The following is a 21,207-nucleotide window of genomic DNA, read 5'->3' as shown; positions in this document are numbered from 1 at the left end:
GGATCATTATAAAACTTTGATGCATTTATTAGTACATGTTTAAAGATAAGAAAATTATTTTTTTATTTGAATATATCGCTTGTAGAGGTCGTCCTGGAGAAGTCTTAGTGCAGCCGCGTCGCCGGCATTGCAAATTGGGAGCATTCTCCTGCCTCCAAATTTCGTCTGAACTGAAAAATTGAAATATGTTCTCGTTATTTATGAATTCCCATCGTCGATGAACCAAAGAGAGAAGAAAAAAGTTGAAAAGTGCCAAAATGGTGGAGCTTAGAACACAAAAGTACGATTTTTAGGCAAAGTTTTTGAACTTTTTCATGCAAAAATAATTGTTTAACTTAATGTTTTTATGAATATTAAAGGTTCATCGACGGTGGGAATTCATAAATAACAAGAAAATATTTCAATTTTTCAGTTTGGATGAAATTTGGAGGCAGGAGAATGCTCACCAATTTACAATGCCGGCTGCACTAAGACGCCTCCAGGAGGACCTCTACAGGCGATATATTCAAATCAAAAAATAATTTTTTTATCTTTAAACATGTACTAATAAATGCATCGAAGTTTTATAATGATCTGCTGTATAGTTTCTCCAAAAAATTCGTAAAATTATACCTTATTTTCAACGTTATAAAGCAGGCTCCCCCCTTAAGGGCATGCTGGAGTTGCTAGTGAACTATTTTTTCACTCTGGCGATGGTAATTGCAGTTTCGAAAATTCTCTTTATTGCTTGTGCAGTATAAAAAATCCTTTTCCACAAATGAAGTATAGATAGAAAGAAAGTCCGCTCTACAGGACTTTATATTCAAAATGGAACAAAGTTAGAAAAGACAAATTCAAGTTTTTAACTTTTTGCCATTTTGAGTATAAAGTCCTGTAGAGCGGACTTTCTTTCTATCTATACTTCATTTGTGGAAAAGGATTTTTTATTCTGCACAAGCAATAAAGAGAATTTTCGAAACTGCAATTACCATCGCTATAGTGAAAAAATAGTTCACTAGCAAGTCCAGCATGCCCTTAAGGGGGGAGCCTGCTTTAGAACGCTGAAAATAAGGTATATTTTACGAATTGTTTTTGGAGAAACTATACAGCGGATCATTATAAAACTTTGATGCATTTATTAGTACATGTTTAAAGATAAGAAAATTATTTTTTTATTTGAATATATCGCTTGTAGAGGTCGTCCTGGAGAAGGCTTAGTGCAGCCGCGTCGCCGGCATTGCAAATTGGTGAGCATTCTCCTGCCTCCAAATTTCGTCTGAACTGAAAAATTGAAATATGTTCTCGTTATTTATGAATTCCCATCGTCGATGAACCAAAGAGAGAAGAAAAAAGTTGAAAAGTGCCAAAATGGTGGAGCTTAGAACACAAAAGTACGATTTTTAGGCAAAGTTTTTGAACTTTTTCATGCAAAAATAATTGTTTAACTTAATGTTTTTATGAATATTAAAGGTTCATCGACGATGGGAATTCATAAATAACGAGAAAATATTTCAATTTTTCAGTTTGGATGAAATTTGGAGGCGGGAGAATGCTCACCAATTTACAATGCCGGCTGCACTAAGACGCCTCCAGGACGACCTCTACAGGCGATATATTCAAATAAAAAAATAATTGTTTTATCTTTAAACATGTACTAATAAATGCATCGAAGTTTTATAATGATCCGCTGTATAGTTTCTCCAAAAAATTCGTAAAATATACCTTATTTTCAGCGTTCTAAAGCAGGCTCCCCCCTTAAGGGCATGCTGGAGTTGCTAGTGAACTATTTTTTCACTATAGCGATGGTAATTGCAGTTTCGAAAATTCTCTTTATTGCTTGTGCAGTATAAAAAATCCTTTTCCACAAATGAAGTATAGATAGAAAGAAAGTCCGCTCTACAGGACTTTATATTCAAAATGGAACAAAGTTAGAAAAGACAAATTCAAGTTTTTAACTTTTTGCCATTTTGAGTATAAAGTCCTGTAGAGCGGACTTTCTTTCTATCTATACTTCATTTGTGGAAAAGGATTTTTTATTCTGCACAAGCAATAAAGAGAATTTTCGAAACTGCAATTACCATCGCTATAGTGAAAAAATAGTTCACTAGCAACTCCAGCATGCCCTTAAGGGGGGAGCCTGCTTTAGAACGCTGAAAATAAGGTATATTTTACGAATTGTTTTTGGAGAAACTATACAGCGGATCATTATAAAACTTTGATGCATTTATTAGTACATGTTTAAAGATAAAAAAATTATTTTTTTATTTGAATATATCGCTTGTAGAGGTCGTCCTGGAGAAGGCTTAGTGCAGCCGCGTCGCCGGCATTGCAAATTGGTGAGCATTCTCCTGCCTCCAAATTTCGTCTGAACTGAAAAATTGAAATATGTTCTCGTTATTTACGAATTCCCATCGTCGATGAACCAAAGAGAGAAGAAAAAAGTTGAAAAGTGCCAAAATGGTGGAGCTTAGAACACAAAAGTACGATTTTTAGGCAACGTTTTTGAACTTTTTCATGCAAAAATAATTGTTTAACTTAATGTTTTTATGAATATTAAAGGTTCATCGACGATGGGAATTCATAAATAACGAGAAAATATTTCAATTTTTCAGTTTGGATGAAATTTGGAGGCGGGAGAATGCTCACCAATTTACAATGCCGGCTGCACTAAGACGCCTCCAGGACGACCTCTACAGGCGATATATTCAAATAAAAAAATAATTTTTTTATCTTTAAACATGTACTAATAAATGCATCGAAGTTTTATAATGATCCGCTGTATAGTTTCTCCAAAAAATTCGTAAAATATACCTTATTTTCAGCGTTCTAAAGCAGGCTCCCCCCTTAAGGGCATGCTGGAGTTGCTAGTGAACTATTTTTTCACTCTGGCGATGGTAATTGCAGTTTCGAAAATTCTCTTTATTGCTTGTGCAGTATAAAAAATCCTTTTCCACAAATGAAGTATAGATAGAAAGAAAGTCCGCTCTACAGGACTTTATATTCAAAATGGAACAAAGTTAGAAAAGACAAATTCAAGTTTTTAACTTTTTGCCATTTTGAGTATAAAGTCCTGTAGAGCGGACTTTCTTTCTATCTATACTTCATTTGTGGAAAAGGATTTTTTATTCTGCACAAGCAATAAAGAGAATTTTCGAAACTGCAATTACCATCGCTATAGTGAAAAAATAGTTCACTAGCAAGTCCAGCATGCCCTTAAGGGGGGAGCCTGCTTTAGAACGCTGAAAATAAGGTATATTTTACGAATTGTTTTTGGAGAAACTATACAGCGGATCATTATAAAACTTTGATGCATTTATTAGTACATGTTTAAAGATAAGAAAATTATTTTTTGATTTGAATATATCGCTTGTAGAGGTCGTCCTGGAGAAGGCTTAGTGCAGCCGCGTCGCCGGCATTGCAAATTGGTGAGCATTCTCCTGCCTCCAAATTTCGTCTGAACTGAAAAATTGAAATATGTTCTCGTTATTTACGAATTCCCATCGTCGATGAACCAAAGAGAGAAGAAAAAAGTTGAAAAGTGCCAAAATGGTGGAGCTTAGAACACAAAAGTACGATTTTTAGGCAAAGTTTTTGAACTTTTTCATGCAAAAATAATTGTTTAACTTAATGTTTTTATGAATATTAAAGGTTCATCGACGATGGGAATTCATAAATAACGAGAAAATATTTCAATTTTTCAGTTTGGATGAAATTTGGAGGCGGGAGAATGCTCACCAATTTACAATGCCGGCTGCACTAAGACGCCTCCAGGACGACCTCTACAGGCGATATATTCAAATAAAAAAATAATTTTTTTATCTTTAAACATGTACTAATAAATGCATCGAAGTTTTATAATGATCCGCTGTATAGTTTCTCCAAAAAATTCGTAAAATATACCTTATTTTCAGCGTTCTAAAGCAGGCTCCCCCCTTAAATGAACACGATGCGTTCGCTCTTCGACTTTAATTCGTCCCGAGTCATCCCGAATTACGCATCTTTCGCAGTCCGTCAATAGCGATCTCTTGTCATTCTCGGTTTACTTTCTCCCGGTTCAATTAATTTTTCCAGTCTCCCGAGAAGACGGCTGTTTAATTATCTCGTTATCCCCCGTATCTCAAAAGCTATTTATCGCACTTCATGAAAAGATACTTTCCCTTCCTAGAACGACGCTCACTCCGTTACAAAATACGCTTCCTTCTTTTTGCTTCGTCGCGGTAAAGTTACTACATACGCGGAATATCACTTTTCAAAGCGACGTGCATTTAACGAACCTCGTAAATAGCACGGCGTCTCGTTAATCAGCCGGCCGTTGCGTTTCGCGGTCGTTAAATTCGGCAGTGTGGTTCGTGAGCATCGAGGCCGCGTTACGTTAACGTGAAATATCAGGACGAGGGGGAAGGAGGGGTGGAAAAACCCCTAAAAGATAGAAGGGACATGTGATTGCGCCTGGGAACGCGAGAAAGGGAGTGCCTACGAGGGGACGCATGTTTATACACGATATCCAGCCGAAAATGCACCCCCGTAACACATAAATCTTCCAGCCGTGTGCGCGAGCGGACGGGGATGTTCCGTAGGAGCATTTACAGTACGGCGACCCGTCACAAATCCTGGCGACAGTTTTACATGCTCGTACCACGTGTTGTTTGGACCTTTCTGATATTTCGACCCGAGGCGGAGGAAAGAAGAATGGAATCGCCCCACGAATATTGCTTCGTCAGGACTACCTGACTTCAGCTTCGGATTTTCGACGGAAAATTTCTCATTTCTCGAGGAAAATTCCATCCCTGAGATGGAACCCTGAAAGTGGATGTTGAGGCCGCGCTTGAAGCGCGCGGAGAGAAACAATACACAATCTGGAGTAAAAAGAAGGCAAATGAAGAGAAACAAGAAACGATGTAGCAATTCTGAGCGAGAGTATCCAAACTTCGTTTTGCAAGGGTTAATTGCGTGTCTTGAAGATTGACTCGGCTGGAGAAAGCCGAGAGGCGTGTCGCACGAAGCGCCCGGTGACTAAAATTAATGTTTTAATCAGTCCGCCGGGATTGCGAGAGACTCTGCGGAAGGGCGAATTGCACAAGGAGACGGAATACAGAGTAGAGGATAAGATTCGCGATTGGTCAATCCTTTCTGATGCTAGTCAATTGTGTAATTGCTCCTGCCGACAATCGTGGGCAGGTCCCTCTCCTCGCCTGTCTCCTTGTTCTTGATGGACGACGAGCTCCGAGACGAGACGTAAGAGAAGGGCGCCAGTTTTCGACGAGTCGCGCAGTGAAGCAAGCGATAAGATTGAGTCATCGGTTACTTCTTGTTATCTAAAAGTGACCAACGAAGAGAGAATTTCTAGAAACATAAACGCCAAGAAAAGCGATGCCAAGTTTAAAACAGAAAGGAGTATGGAAAATTGTACAAATTTTGTGGTACAAAACCAATCGTTATGAAACTTGACACAAACTTAGTACGAGGTAAAATATGAAGAAATCTAACTAAAATCGACCGGCTAAATGAGTGGATCCTGGTCAAAAAGCAGAAAATGTGTCCAATGAATCGTGTGGCAGCAGTGCCATTTACCACTTATATAATCTAATTTTGGCAATCATTTAGCCGGTCGATTTTAGTTAGATTTCCTCATATTTTACCTCGTACTAAGTTTGTGTCAAGTTTCATAACGATTGGTTTTGTACCACAAAATGTTTACAATTTTCCATACTCCTTTGTGATCATACAAATGTCGTAAATTAAAATAGATTTTAACTATGAAAATGTCAAATACATTCTATCGCGTATTATCTATTGGGTTGGCCAAAAAGTAATTGCGTTTTTTCCAATAGATGGACATACACGTCTTGAAATGTAACTAACTTCATTCTAAACCGCAAATTCATTATGTAGGTTAACGACTCACGGTTCAAGCTTGTTTTAGAAAAAGAAAGTACGCGATTTCGTTAACAATTGTTTCTTTGCCGTCGATTTCAAAATGGAAAATCAAAAAGAACATTTTCCCCATATTTTGTTTTATTACTTCCGAAAAGGGAAAAACGCTGTGCAAGCTCATAAAAAGTTATCTGATGTATATAGCGAAGATGCTTTAAAGCTGCGGCAGTGTCAAAATTGGTTTACTAAATTTCGATCTGCAGATTTTAATGTGAAAGATGCACCACGCTCAGGAAGGCCAATCGAAATTGATGATGACAAAATAAAGGCACTGATCGATTCGAATCGGCGTTTAACGACACGAGAGATTGCTGAGAATCTTAACATATCGAAATCGAATGTTGAAAACCATTTAAAACGACTTGGATACATTAGTAAGCTCGATATTTGGGTAGCACATGAGCTGAAAGAAATTCATCTCACTAAGCGTATTGACACCTGCGATTCTCTTTTGAAACGTGAGGAAAATGATCGATTTTTGAAACGAATGATAACAGGCGACGAAAAATCGATCGTCTACAACAACGTCAAACGAAAAAGATCGTGATGAACCTGCTGAAAGCACTTGAAAAGCAGATATTCGCCAAAGAAAGATTATGCTGTCAGTCTGGTGGGACTTTAAAGGTATTGTGTATTTTGAGCTGCTTGCGAGGAATCAAACCATTAATTCAGACGTATACTGTCGTCAACCGGATAAATTAAACGATGCCATCAAACAGAAACGTCGAGAATTGGTGAATCGCAAAGGTGTTGTGTTTCGCCACGATAACGCTAGACCACGTACAAGTTTGGTCACTCGTGAAAAATTGTTGCAGCTTGGATGGGATGTGTTACCATGATGTTACCACATCCACCATATTCGCCAGACCTGGCACCATCAGATTACCATTCGTTTCGTTCTTTGCAAAACGCCTTGAATGGTAAAACCTTTACTGCTGACGAGGATATGAAATCGTTGTTGGAATAGTTTTTTGCTGAAAAAGATAAGAACTTTTTTGAGCGCGGAATCATGAAGTTGCCTGAAAAATGGCAAAAGATAATCAAACAAAATGGACAATATATTGTTTAATAAAGTTTTTGTTTCCCATGACAAATTCGCCTTTTATTTATATAAAAAAAACGCAATTACTTTTTGGCCAACCCAATATATTGACATTGTTATAAAATTCATTATTTTTATTATTATACATTGACGTACTTACGTCTAAGTTTCTAATTGATTTTCAATAACGAGCAGTGCTTAATTAAAAGACTCGTTCCAGTTTTCGTTAATAGACTTTTTGTGTCCTTCTCGTAACTTATATTCTGCGTTATGGTAGTATGGCATACGTGATATTAGATGACAGCTACTTATGGTGGAGAACCTCGAAATGGTTTTGTCGATATCCTTTCAGGACCGTTACTGCTCCGAGTCGTTTCCCTCCGTCTCGGCAATTTTTCCCGAAACGGGAGAAGAACGAAAGATTTATGAAGAGCCGCGTAAATTTGATTTAACGAGAAAATAGATTTAAATGTTCGTCTTGCTCCGACAGAGTCAACTTAAGCGATTCTCTTCTTTTATTGATGTTTAGATTAGAGATGCAACACTTCTCAATAAGAAAAACATTTATACTTTCCCGAGTCGAGATTTTAGTTCTACATTGAACCTCGAATTCTTCATTTGAGGCGTTATTCAGCGTCTATTTAGCTACTACTTTAACACTAAAATATGTCCGAAATTTCCTTTTTTGCCGCTAGAGCGTCAAAGCAGGTTACGATCAAGATTATAGCCGAATGTTGCAGGGTCAAAATAGCATCTTAACATCTGTTTGTAGGAGTTTGAGATTCAATGTAAGAGTTCTAGGTTCTATTTTCCTAAAAGTAGGTTCGTACGACTGCTAAAAGCATTAAAGTAGGCGCAAAATTTCGACTCGGGTTGTCCTCAGAAATACGAAGATATATAAATTCCATTCTTAATAGTCTATGATTCGCCTTTATGAGACGATTTTGTTGAAGAATATAACTATTTATTTTTGTTGTTTATGCTTCGGAGCATGAATGAAGATCATGAATGAAGAAAAATGATAATTTTTAATTACCTGCAAATACATTTAATAACTCATATTTTAATCGATCTGAAAATCGTCAACAAAGATGTTTGCAAATTTTTTGCGTTACAGTAAAAGTTTCATTGTTAGAGAAAAAAAGGGAGAGAGAGAGGTGCCACTTCAGCAATTTTTGGAATGCACAATCAAGCTTGCGTAAGATCCACGATGTTATATACGATATCAATTGATGACTGCCTCGCCGCCGCCGTCGTTGTCGTCGTCGTCGTCAGGGTAGGGCATCACAAAGAGCGCCGAAGAGTTTAACGCGCGCATAATTATTCAATCGGAACCGCGAGCGGGCATTGTCAACCTACGCTTTATTACGTGTCATCGCGGTCTCTCCATATGCAGCGGCGGAATGCGCCGAGCTCAATTTCGACGGCCGGGCCTTATTATTGAATTTATTATTTCATTGCCTCGACTGTTACTCGCGTCGGTTGTCGAAGAGAGAAGACACGGTAAATCACAGACACGTCGTTGTAATCGGTCGGAGTCGCTGCACTCAGATTGATCTATTTGCGCGACAATCAAAGTGTTTTGTGCTCTTCATCTTCTCCGATCTACTTAAACGAACAATGAAACAATAAATGCAAAGAATTACTTCGCATTTATAATAAATATTATTTTGATAAATATTGGGTTGTTCGGAAAGTAATTTCGTTTTTCACAAAGAGATGTCGTTAGTCGCGTTCCTCGATACTTAACCTTACTCTAAGCGGCAAATTCGTTTTATATTTTGACAACTGACATTTCAGACGTCATTTAGTATCCTCATTGTGTTGCGATCTGTCAAGTAATGTTTTTTGGCATCACATCAAACATGGAAAATCAAAGTGAGCATTTTCATAATATTTTGCTTTTTTACTACCGAAAGGGTAAAAATGCAGTGCAAGCGAGAACAAAATTGTGTGCCGTGTACGGAGAAGATGTATTGAGTGAACGTTAGTGTCAGAATTGGTTTTCGAAATTTCGTACTGGACATTTCGATTTGAAAGATGCGCCACGTTCAGGACGGCCAATTAAAGCTGATGACGAGAAAATAAAGGCTCTGGTGGATGCAAACCGTCGCATAACAACACGCGAAATTGCTGAAAAGTTAAATTTATCGAATTCGACCGTTTACGATCATTTGAAACGCCTTGGATTCGTTTCGAAGCTCGATATTTGGGTTCCACACAATTTAAAGGAAATTGACTTGATTCGACGCATTACCATCTGCGATTCATCGTTGAAACGTGAAGAAAATGAACCATTTTTGAAGCGAATCATAACTGGAGATGAAAAATGGATTGTTTACAACAATGTTAAGCGAAAACGATCATGGTCCAGGCAAGATGAACCTGCTCAATCGACATCCAAGGCAGATATTCATCAAAAGAAGATGATGCTTTCTGTATGGTGGGATTGGAAGGGAATCGTATTTTTCGAGCTACTACCAAGCAACCAGACGATTGATTCGAAAGTGTATTGTCGTCAGCTGGATGAATTGGATGCTGCCATCAAGCAGAAGCGACCGGAATTGGCGAATAGGAAAGGTGTCGTATTCCATCACGACAATGCCAGACCACACACAAGTTTGGTCACTCGCCAGAAGCTTTTACAGCTTGGATGGGATGTGCTACCACACCCACCATACTCTCCTGATCTGGCACCATCCGATTACCATTTGTTCCGGTCTCTACAAAATTCTTTGAACAATGTAAACGTCGATTCAAATGAAGGCGTCAAAAATCACTTGCTTCAATTTTTTGTCAATAAGGAGAAGGACTTCTATGAGCGTGGAATCTTAAAGTTGCCAGAAAAATGGCGAAAGGTAGTGGAACAAAATGGCCAATACATCACCGAATAAAATTGATTCTAAATATGAAAAAACCGCCTTTCATTTTTCCTTGAAAAAACGAAATAACTTTCCGAACAACCCAATAGTATTCCAATAATTTTTAATTCGGTTTTACTTTACTTGATTTTTCGAATAAATTATTGACGAATTATTATCAATGTAAAGACTTGACGAATTTCTGACGTATCTGTAAAAATATTTATAACAATATCATGTTTATTCATGCGATATTTCGAAATGAAATGAGGAATCGAAATAAAGAGAAAATTGACGCAAATTTACGTCGGTTTCTCATGATGTAATGTAAGTTGATCGCGTGGGATTATAATTATGTGAACATTGGCAAAAAAGGTTGTCGCGTGATTCACTTGAAGAACGATCTCATAAAACCGCCCGTTTATTGCACCAATATGGCTTGTTCCGTTAAATTAATTCCTCATAAGATGATTACGCTTCGCTGATGTTCGCAGCGGCGTAAAATGTGATCTCGCAGGTTTAAACGCGATGTATATCATTCTGAAGCATTTTGTTTATCACAGAAATAAAACGACCGTAGGCCTCATAAGTTTCCGATTACAACGTTTCTCGTAAATGTTCTTGAGAATTCCTAAGGATTAACATCCGTGATTTTTCACTCTTCTAACATTTCTCTCTCGTGCTTGTAGACATCATTAACGTACGTAATTTAATTTTTTCTCGTAAAATCTCCTTTAATTAATTAAATTATTATAACAAAACATGTAAAATCTGTAAATATCGAATCTCCTCTCGCTGTACTTTTACATAATTAATTTCTTCGTACCTACTTGCAATTAGTTTTGCTCTGTGCTTTTACGTAATTTTCCCGTGCTGTTTTTAATTTAATTAATTATTAGCTTTTCATGTTGAGAGCCGCTGATCTAAACTCGCGTAGCACGACCGCGATCTCGTCGTGCCTATCTCTAATCGGCGCGGCCCACCATTGATTTCACGACCCAATTTACCTGTAAGGATGGGCAACTGCGGTGCCTGTACTTCCTGGTGGCCAGTTCCCACCAAGGTATCACGTTCTGCCTTTCACGTGATTTCACGGGGTTACTAACCGCATGCTCGTACAACGGTTCCAGGACTCCGTTTCCGGAGAACCTCTTGACAGGATCCGACTGATCCTTCGCGATGAGGTTCCCCCGCCGCGGCAAAGTAGCGAAACCGCCAAGTCCAATTTCGTCTTTTCGACCGATCATCTTCTCGGACTCCAACGAGTTATGCCTAGTCCTGAGGAAGCGATCTTGCCGCTGCAGGCGACCGGACAATCGCTCCATCTGACCCTTCAGGATGACCTCGGTGGCGTCCATCATGTAGATAGGACCTGCGTTGCGTGCTTCCGCGAGCTCGTCACCGACGTCCTGTCTTCGACTGACGTTGTTATTGCACGAGCAGGACCTCTGCAGACTAGGAGCGTTATTAGAGGTCCTGTTGCCGTCCAGCATGTCTTCGTTGGACTTGTGTAGTGGCCTGGAGGACATTCTGGATTTCCTCGAGGGCAAGGTGTCGCAACGACGATCCTTCAAGCGGCTGTCCAGAACTCGCGCTTGCTCCAGCTTACCTGATCTCTGTAGGACCTCGTTGGAGCGTTCTTTTCTTGGCGACGGTTTACCCGCCTGATCAACTCGAGAGCGATTCCTGCGAATCGCACTGGTGACCGGCAACCGTTCCCTCGGCGTTGAGACATCGTCGTCCGTTGAAGACGACGAATCCTTGGACTCCGAGCCGTCGCGTTTGATCCTCCTCGGGACATCCCTATCGATATTAGACATCGATTGGTCCCGTGAGTCGCTCCTTGAGTCTACTTCTCGAGAGATCCTGTTCCAGGCTGGATCTTGCTTCGGACTGATTTTCGGTAGCTCCACGAGAGACTCGTTGATCGCATATAAGGACTCGCTGGACTTGCTCGACGAGGCAGTGGTGGATCCGGTCGAGTGCCTGGATGTGTTCTCGATCGACGAGGACCTCGGCAGGACTTTTGGCGGCAGTCTACCCTTAGAATTCGGTCTGTGGTGATAGCGGATATCCTTCTTGGACTCTCTGTCGTTCCGATCATCAAGGACTTCGTCGAGATCGGTGTTGATAGGCGGCATGGGTGCCATATCGCGCTTCCTGACGTAGCCGAGGAGATCATTGGATGGGCTGTTTGGTAGGAGCTCGCCCTTGGCAATTCGGTTGATCACCCCATATGTCCTGGGACTCGCCTTCATCTCCCCGTAACTTTTGTCGATCTCCGCGAGATTTCGATTGATATCTTCTATATATTTAGCCGTGGTGCGATAGAGATCACCGCTGGGAACGTAGTTCCCGTCCACCACGACCAGTCGGCGGTCGCGTTTGGTTTTGGCGTACACCTGGGGAACCGCGTAGATGGGTTGTCGGTCCTTGGTAGATCCTCGTTTCGCGTCCTCCGACTCATTCTTGAAGAGAGAGGCACTTTTTGGACTTTTGATCGGGTCTCTTCCGGCGTTCCGCGGGTCTCCATCGCTAGTTCGTTTATCGTTCTCCACTTCGACGTGAAGATCAGCTTTAGCCTCAAGGACATAATCGCTTTTTGAATCTTTCACTATATGATTCTGGAGATTCTCAATGTTTTCCCCCGACTTCAAAAACGCGTCGCGCTGATTATTATCGACATCAGCGAAACCATTCTGCCGAGAAGTGCCGCCCACGGCGCAAAAGGACTTCCGGGTTGCCGGATCATCCGCCAGCGGTACTACGTCGTAAACTCGCCGATCATAAACGTAACGATCGTACTCTCCGGACTTCCATACCTGCTGATCGCGAGAATTGACGTCAAACTGGCAATCCCTTTTCTGTCCTTCGCAGTTTTTGCCGTTGTTCTCGCGTAAACGCTGAAGATCGGCGTGCGAAGTGCTGTTTCGCGGGTTGCCGCCGAGCTTTTCCCGTTTGGAGAACGTCTTCAGCGTCACCTTTTGTGGTTCGTCGAGGTTCCGCGACCTGACGGCGCGCAGGGTGCCATAGTTCTCGATCAGCGGCTGGTCCCGGCCCAGTTCGGCCCATCTGGGCACCTGCCGCGCATCCTCCGAGACCACCCGGAAGTTGGAGAGGCGCGGCAAGGCGTAAGGACCACCTGCCTCCTTCAACAACTCTTCCGAGTCGGAACGGTAGACGGCGCGTGGCCTGCCACGCGATCGTATGGTCGCGTAGCCATCGTGCACACGGCGCGAACACACGTTCAGCTCCATCCTCAACGAGCTGCTAGCAATTCCGTTTCTTCGATGCGGAAGGGGACCGTGTGAAGGTTCGCATGATGAATTTTTGCTGATAAGCCTGAACGTGTCTTGAAGAAAATAGAGATGACAGTCTCGAGTATTTTAGTTATTTTTCTTCCAGTTTGAAGATTTCCTACTTTAATTCGGAAAATACTCGTTTTTCTATTTTCCCAAGAAAGAATATGATTTATGACCTCTCACGTCTTACACAGAAGTTGCGTGTTGTCTTCATTTGGCACTCCACATTCGCAAGGTTGTTGTTGATTTTATCACGTTATCCTTGTATTTATTAAATTCATGTTTCATGTTGATCTTGAAACAGAATAATGTGTTGTGTACACGTTTTCTGTTCTTTGAAATTTAAGGAGCTCTCGACGTCTTGCAACATCTTGAAGCAGATTATCCTCGAATAAAGTCCGATCGATCACAACACTGTTAGCAGAAAGCCGAGTCTTCCGTTATCACGCTGATCGAGGATCTTCATATCTGATTTCAACCGACGGATTTCTGTTATGAATAATTCATTGTCTTGGAATCGTACGTTCAAATATCGATACAGGAATCGACGCAATCGCTAAATCCCTCTGATACGTTCGCGATTTTTGTAAAAAGTGAAACTTATCATGCTTTTGCTCACGATATTCTTCCCACACTTTCTATATGTTGCAATCTAAAGTAGTCCAAGTTGTCTATTTTTCCATCTTTCTAGTAAAGAATCTGATGTCGAAGCGAAGCGAAACAAAACTCGCACGATCGATACATCAACGCGACGCAATACCGAAGCTAACACTGGCGTGCGTGCACGCTAATAATCTCCTCTCAGTTTAAAGAAGATCACATATGCGAGGTCACGCCTAGCAGAGCAGCAGCTGTCGTAACAGCAATATTGATAACGCAATTGGGTCTCGAGGGTCGATGACGTAACGCCACCAAGACGTAAAGCTACCACCACACCCGGCTCACACCCGCTGGATTCCAACCAACCGTTATTTTCGATCATAATTGCTGAAATTCACTTGAATTTATTTAAAGTCTAATCGCACGCAGATAACGAAGTCGAGCGATGCATTGAAGGATTAAATTCGATACCGGAACAGTTTACACAGCTCTTTCTTCAGTCAGACGCTATAATAAGAATCCGATGACCTAAATCGACCCGGAATCATCTAGCGCATATTGATTTATCACGAACGATGAGCGTGGCGCGATAAGGGAGGTCTTCTGGCAGCATCTCGCGCCACGCATCTCGTAATATTGGGTTGGCCAAAAAGTAATTGCGTTTTTTTATATAAATAAAAGGCGAATTTGTCATGGGAAACAAAAACTTTATTAAACAATATATTGTCCATTTTGTTTGATTATCTTTTGCCATTTTTCAGGCAACTTCGTGATTCCGCGCTCAAAAAAGTTCTTATCTTTTTCAGCAAAAAACTATTCCAACAACGATTTCATATCCTCGTCAGCAGTAAAGGTTTTACCATTCAAGGCGTTTTGCAAAGAACGAAACGAATGGTAATCTGATGGTGCCAGGTCTGGCGAATATGGTGGATGTGGTAACATCATGGTAACACATCCCATCCAAGCTGCAACAATTTTTCACGAGTGACCAAACTTGTACGTGGTCTAGCGTTATCGTGGCGAAACACAACACCTTTGCGATTCACCAATTCTCGACGTTTCTGTTTGATGGCATCGTTTAATTTATCCGGTTGACGACAGTATACGTCTGAATTAATGGTTTGATTCCTCGCAAGCAGCTCAAAATACACAATACCTTTAAAGTCCCACCAGACTGACAGCATAATCTTTCTTTAGCGAATATCTGCTTTTCAAGTGCTTTCAGCAGGTTCATCACGATCTTTTTCGTTTGACGTTGTTGTAGACGATCGATTTTTCGTCGCCTGTTATCATTCGTTTCAAAAATCGATCATTTTCCTCACGTTTCAAAAGAGAATCGCAGGTGTCAATACGCTTAGTGAGATGAATTTCTTTCAGCTCATGTCGTACCCAAATATCGAGCTTACTAATGTATCCAAGTCGTTTTAAATGGTTTTCAACACTCGATTTCGATATGTTAAGATCCTCAGCAATCTCTCGTGTCGTTAAACGCCGATTCGAATCGATCAGTGCCTTTATTTTGTCATCATCAATTTCGATTGGCCTTCCTGAGCGTGGTGCATCTTTCACATTAAAATCTGCAGATCGAAATTTAGTAAACCAATTTTGACACTGCCGCAGCTTTAAAGCATCTTCGCCATATACATCAGATAACTTTTTATGAGCTTGCACAGCGTTTTTCCCTTTTCGGAAGTAATAAAACGAAATATGAGGAAAATGTTCTTTTTGATTTTCCATTTTGAAATCGACGGCAAAGAAACAATTGTTAACGAAATCGCGTACTTTCTTTTTCTAAAACAAGCTTGAACCGTGAGTCGTTAACCTACATAATGAATTTGCGGTTTAGAATGAAGTTAGTTACATTTCAAGACATGTATGTCCATCTATTGGAAAAAAACGCAATTACTTTTTGGCCAACCCAATAGTAATTGAGACCATCTGGCGAGGGTGGAGGCGAGTGATACCAGGTACCATTCCAACTAAACGATCGGTTTCGGGATGCGAATCGACGTTTGCCAAAGGCTAATTGAAGTGCTCGCCAGCGCGGAAATTCAGAGATAGCTAGAAAGCAACGCGGAAACGCTCATCGACTAATTAATTATATCGCTATCGCGATGCCCGTAGATCTGGAACGCTCTTTTCGATAGTATCCACGCAGATAATCGGCTGCTCGTTAATTATGGATTGTGCGTTAAGCGAAACAACAATTTCCGTGTGTTTGTACAAGTAAGAATTAGAGTGCTCGTCTTAGCGGACTATGAAAAATAACGAGAAGTAACTGTAAGATAAGATAATATTGCACATACCGAGGAATTGCTACTTATGAAATTTATTTTCTTTTCAAGGAAATAATACTGCCAATATTAATTCATGTTAATATATAACAAGAACGCTACTTATTTTTTCAAGCTTTGAGTTATTTATATGAAAGAGAGAAAGATAAAAATTGGATTACGTCATCAACGAGAAATGAAGGAAGAAGAACTTCGGCAGACAAGTTCCAAATGTCCGCCGTTTCACCGTCGCGACTAGCGCGATTAGCATAAATGCCATCAGTGCTCGTCTGAATTTATTTATTAGCGCGCCACGCGCAATCCCGCGGAGGGAGCGTTATACCCTCTTCGCTCACATCACCTAATCAAAGTTCATCTTGTCGTCGATTAGCATGAGGCCGTCACTCGCTTTTTCGGTCGTTAACGCGCAGCACGCTCGTAGGCGCGCACGGACGTAATGTAACGATGGGCATTACAAGCGATTTACAACGCTTAAGGCGCGCGGACGGGGAAGCAGCAACAGGATGATGGATGTGGCACAACGCGCGAAATTGCCAATAAACAGTTTTACGAGGTCGGATGAGAAAAAGCTAGTTTTCCAAATTGAAATTGTCCGTCTCTCCTAATTACGCGCTGCTTGATTATAATGGAACATTACCGATTTCCTTCGCGGGCGGAAAAGGAGTGGAAAATCCGCTCATATACACGAAATAAATAGTACACGATTGTATACACAAGATTGTTATGCAAGAACGTTTGCAGAAATTATAAGATTCATCAGAGAGCACCTTTTAATTGAGGATTGATATTGTTACTTAAAGATGATTAAAAATCATTTGAATAAATTAAAAAATATGAAATTTGCAATAATATATTAATTCATAATGTTCACAACAGTGGTGAACGGAACTCTTCGCGAAATCGGACGGTATGGCTTGGTGAGAAAAAATTTCTGAGTTAGGAATTTCATCGTTGAATGGTTCCTAATGCCATTTTTCTCGGTCGAGCGGTTCTTCTTCGAGAAGCAATGTGAATCGGAAGAACAGTCGATTACGTTATTCACTTCCGTTTCGACGCGCGCGATTCAATTAACGTTGCGGCGAAAGGATAGTCGGGCGGACGTGAAACGTCCTGCGGATGATATACAGTTCTCCTGCGTCGGGAAACGGCTGTCGAGGTCGACACGGCTCGGGAGCTACGGGCAAAAGAGAGCTTTCCGTGATCGCTATTGCGAGGCCGTGCGTGCCACGCGAGATCACGGAATGCGTGAAAAGAGAGCGATGCGAAAATAATTTATGAAGCTAGACGCTTTCCCCGAGTAACACTCAAGTGCAACATCTCGGTTATCATCGTGCTATATCGAGAAAACAATAATTTACTTGATCCATTTATTTAAACTAATTAAATACCATTAATTAGAAATTTATTTGAGTTTTTATTATATTGGGTTGGCCAAAAAGTAATTGCGTTTTTTTCCAATAAATGGACATACACGTCTTGAAATGTAACTAACTTCATTCTAAACCGCAAATTCATTATGTAGGTTAACGACTCACGGTTCAAGCTTGTTTTAGAAAAAGAAAGTACGCGATTTCGTTAACAATTGTTTGTTTGCCGTCGGTTTCAAAATGGAAAATCAAAAAGAACATTTTCCCCATATTTTGTTTTATTACTTCCGAAAAGGGAAAAACGCTGTGCAAGCTCATAAAAAGTTATCTGATGTATATGGCGAAGATGCTTTAAAGCTGCGGCAGTGTCAAAATTGGTTTACTAAATTTCGATCTGCAGATTTTAATGTGAAAGATGCACTACGCTCAGGAAGGCCAATCGAAATTGATGATGACAAAATAAAGGCACTGATCGATTCGAATCGGCGTTTAACGACACGAGAGATTGCTGAGGATCTTAACATATCGAAATCGAGTGTTGAAAACCATTTAAAACGACTTGGATACATTAGTAAGCTCGATATTTGGGTACCACGTGAGCTCAAAGAAATTCATCTCGCTAAGCGTATTGACACCTGCGATTCTCTTTTGAAACGTGAGGAAAATGATCGATTTTTGAAACGAATGATAACAGGCGACGAAAAATCGATCGTCTACAACAACGTCAAACGAAAAAGATCGTGATGAACCTGCTGAAAGCACTTGAAAAGCAGATATTCGCCAAAGAAAAATTATGCTGTCAGTCTGGTGGGACTTTAAAGGTATTGTGTATTTTGAGCTGCTTGCGAGGAATCAAACCATTAATTCAGACGTATACTGTCGTCAACCGGATAAATTAAACGATGCCATCAAACAGAAACGTCGAGAATTGGTGAATCGCAAAGGTGTTGTGTTTCGCCACGATAACGCTAGACCACGCACAAGTTTGGTCACTCGTGAAAAATTGTTGCAGCTTGGATGGGATGTGTTACCATGATGTTACCACATCCACCATATTCGCCAGACCTGGCACCATCAGATTACCATTCGTTTCGTTCTTTGCAAAACGCCTTGAATGGTAAAACCTTTACTGCTGATGAGGATATGAAATCGTTCTTGGAATAGTTTTTTGTTGAAAAAGATAAGAACTTTTTTGAGCGCGGAATCATGAAGTTGCCTGAAAAATGGCAAAAGATAATCAAACAAAATGGACAATATATTGTTTAATAAAGTTTTTGTTTCCCATGACAAATTCGCCTTTTATTTATATATAAAAAAACGCAATTACTTTTTGGCCAACCCAATAATACTGTACACCAATTTAATAATATCGTGTGTGAATTATCTCGAGATATATTGGGTCATCCGGAAAGTTCGTGCCGATTTTGAAGGAAAATTCAAAGGCAACATTTTTTTATGTCGATAAATATTTATTGACTTATGTATGCACCGTTTTGTTTCACAACCTTTGTCCATCTTTCACGCAACTGGAAGATTCCATTCTCCCAGAACTTCTTAGGTTTCTCGGCGAAAACTCCTCAAGGTGGTTTTTTATGTCGATCAAAGAGTTGAAGTTCTTGCCGCTAAGAGAATTTTGCAAAGACCTAAATAAGTGAAAGTCTGAAGGTGTAATGTCTGGTGAATACGGTGGGTGAGGTAGCACATCCCAGCCAAACTCCAACAATTTTTGTCGGATAGTCAAAAAAATATGAGGTCTGGCATTGTCCTGATGGAACACGACGTCCTTCCTATTAGCTAATTCTGGACGTTTTTCCTGAATCGCTGTCTTTAATTCGTCCAGTTGCGAGCAGTACTTATCTGCATTTATCATTTGATTGTGTGGTAGGAGCTCATAATATAGGATTCCTTTCCAATCCCACCAGACACAGAGCATGACTTTTTTTGGATGAAGGCCGGCTTTCGGAGTGGTTAATGCTGGTTCATTTCGCTTACCCCAGGATCTTTTTCGTTCTACATTGTTGTAAATGATCCATTTTTCGTCACCCGTCACTAATTGCTTCAAAAATGGTACGTTTTCGCTGCGTTTGTACAGCGAGTCGCAGATGGAAATGCGATCCATTAAATTTTTTCGGCCAAATTATGCGGAACCCATACATCATAGCGACTTACGTAACCAAGCTTCACTACATGATCGTGGACAGTGGTTTTCGATATTTTCAGTATCTCTGCTAATTCACGTGTCGTGTAGCGCGGGTTATTCTCGATCAGTGCCTTGATTTGGTCATCATCAGTAGTAGAGGGTCTGCCCGAGCGTTCTTGGTCTTTAAGGTTAAAATCACCAGCTCTAAACTTAGCGAACCACTTACGTACGGTTCTTTTAGCTAAAGTGCCTTCTCCGTAAACAGAACATATCGAATTTGTTGCTTGTGAGGCATTTTTGCCTTTCCGGTAATAGAAAAGCATCAAGTGTCTAAAATGTTCTTTGTTTTCTTCCATCTTGAAAAGAGTACAAAACTGACACGAATCAATTTATCTGAAACAACTTTTTTCCTAAAGATGCGTTGAAATGTCACCTTTAAGCATATGTATATAAATCGTATGTTTTCAATAACATTGATATATTCAGACATGTTCCAACGCCATCTATTAAAAATCGGCACGAACTTTCCGGACGACCCAATATATCTATCGAGTCGAGAGGTCTTACGCTTCCCCTCACAAAATACTTCCACGAGCCGAATCGAATGGACCTGTATGAGCGTTTACGCGTTTATGGCGCAAGGAAACGCGCGACTCGTACACGGAATCGCAAGTAGAAAAAGTCCCGTCATCGGCGAACCTTTCACCGTCCGATAATTAGCGGTCATTAAATCCCGTGTTGCCCCCCACCACCCTGCACTCTTTCCTCCTTCTTCACTCTCAATCTCAACGTCGCTTTGCTTTTACGATTTCTCGTTTTACGCTCAACTTTATTACGAGTCCGCAGCAACTTCTCGAGCGCGCAACTTCCGGAGTGGAACCGGGCGATCTTAGAGCGAGTTGAAACGACGGGATCTCGGCAGATGGACGAGAATCCCGTTTGCGAGAAATCTTACGAGATTTTGTAATATCGAATCTGTGAGATTCTGGTAAATCTGTAAATTCCGTAATAACTTTTAAATCAAACAAAAATATCTAAAAATTAGAATAATACAAATCGTAAATAACTATTTTATAGTAAATAAAATAAGAGAAAAACGGAGAGCTTATTTATATCACGAAAAAAATGATATAGTGATCTTGAATTTTGTTAGAGTCTCACAGGAAAATAAAGGGCACAAAGAAGTAATGGAAGAGAAAAGGACGAAGAGTGCAGACGAATGCAAGATGATGACCGTTAAAGGCATATAAAAGTCGGATACGCACGTCACGCACTTACTGCTCGAAGGAAGTTTCCTCCCCCCATCATATACCCCCCTTTTAAGCGCAAAGCGACGTCCGCGGCCGCGACGAGGCTTTGTCCTCGCGTCGTGCACGCACGCGTACGCGTGACGCAGGTGTGTGCACTTGCTCTCTCGCGCACATCAGGGAGTGTACATCTCCTTTCCTCTCGCGACTCCGTGGCGGGGCCTCATAAATATTAATATCCCCAGAGACGTCGATATGTCGCAGGTATCTCGCCTCGTTACGACGCTCCTTCCTTTCCGCCTTCGCCGTTAATTTTTCTTTTCGAATTTAGCAACAATGAAATATTCATTGATGATGGGTACACTTAATTGAATCTAAATAAGAAAAGTAGCAACAAGAAAGCAACGTTGTACAGCTGTTTCGCCTGTAATGAGATATACG

General features: G+C 40.6%; 1 protein-coding gene across 2 annotated transcripts in view; it reads right to left on the bottom strand.

The window, feature by feature from the left end:
* The window catches only part of LOC105282273, a 67,923-nt gene that overhangs the window by 24,006 nt on the left and 22,710 nt on the right, over positions 1-21,207 (bottom strand). The window contains exon 2 of one of the 2 annotated variants that reach the window (XM_026972805.1): positions 10,824-13,607. In XM_026972805.1, coding sequence (XP_026828606.1) covers positions 10,824-13,073 — 2,250 coding nt within the window. In that variant the 5' untranslated portion in view covers positions 13,074-13,607. Of the gene's footprint in view, positions 1-10,823; positions 14,378-21,207 lie in introns of those variants that run through there. The other variant, XM_026972804.1, reaches the window with a different exon arrangement.

The sequence above is a fragment of the Ooceraea biroi genome, chromosome 10 (genome assembly GCF_003672135.1).
Source record: "Ooceraea biroi isolate clonal line C1 chromosome 10, Obir_v5.4, whole genome shotgun sequence".
In the NCBI taxonomy this organism is placed as follows: Eukaryota; Metazoa; Arthropoda; class Insecta; order Hymenoptera; family Formicidae; genus Ooceraea; species Ooceraea biroi.
Note: the sequence above shows the minus strand (reverse complement) of the source record. Positions and strands in the feature narration are given on the sequence as shown.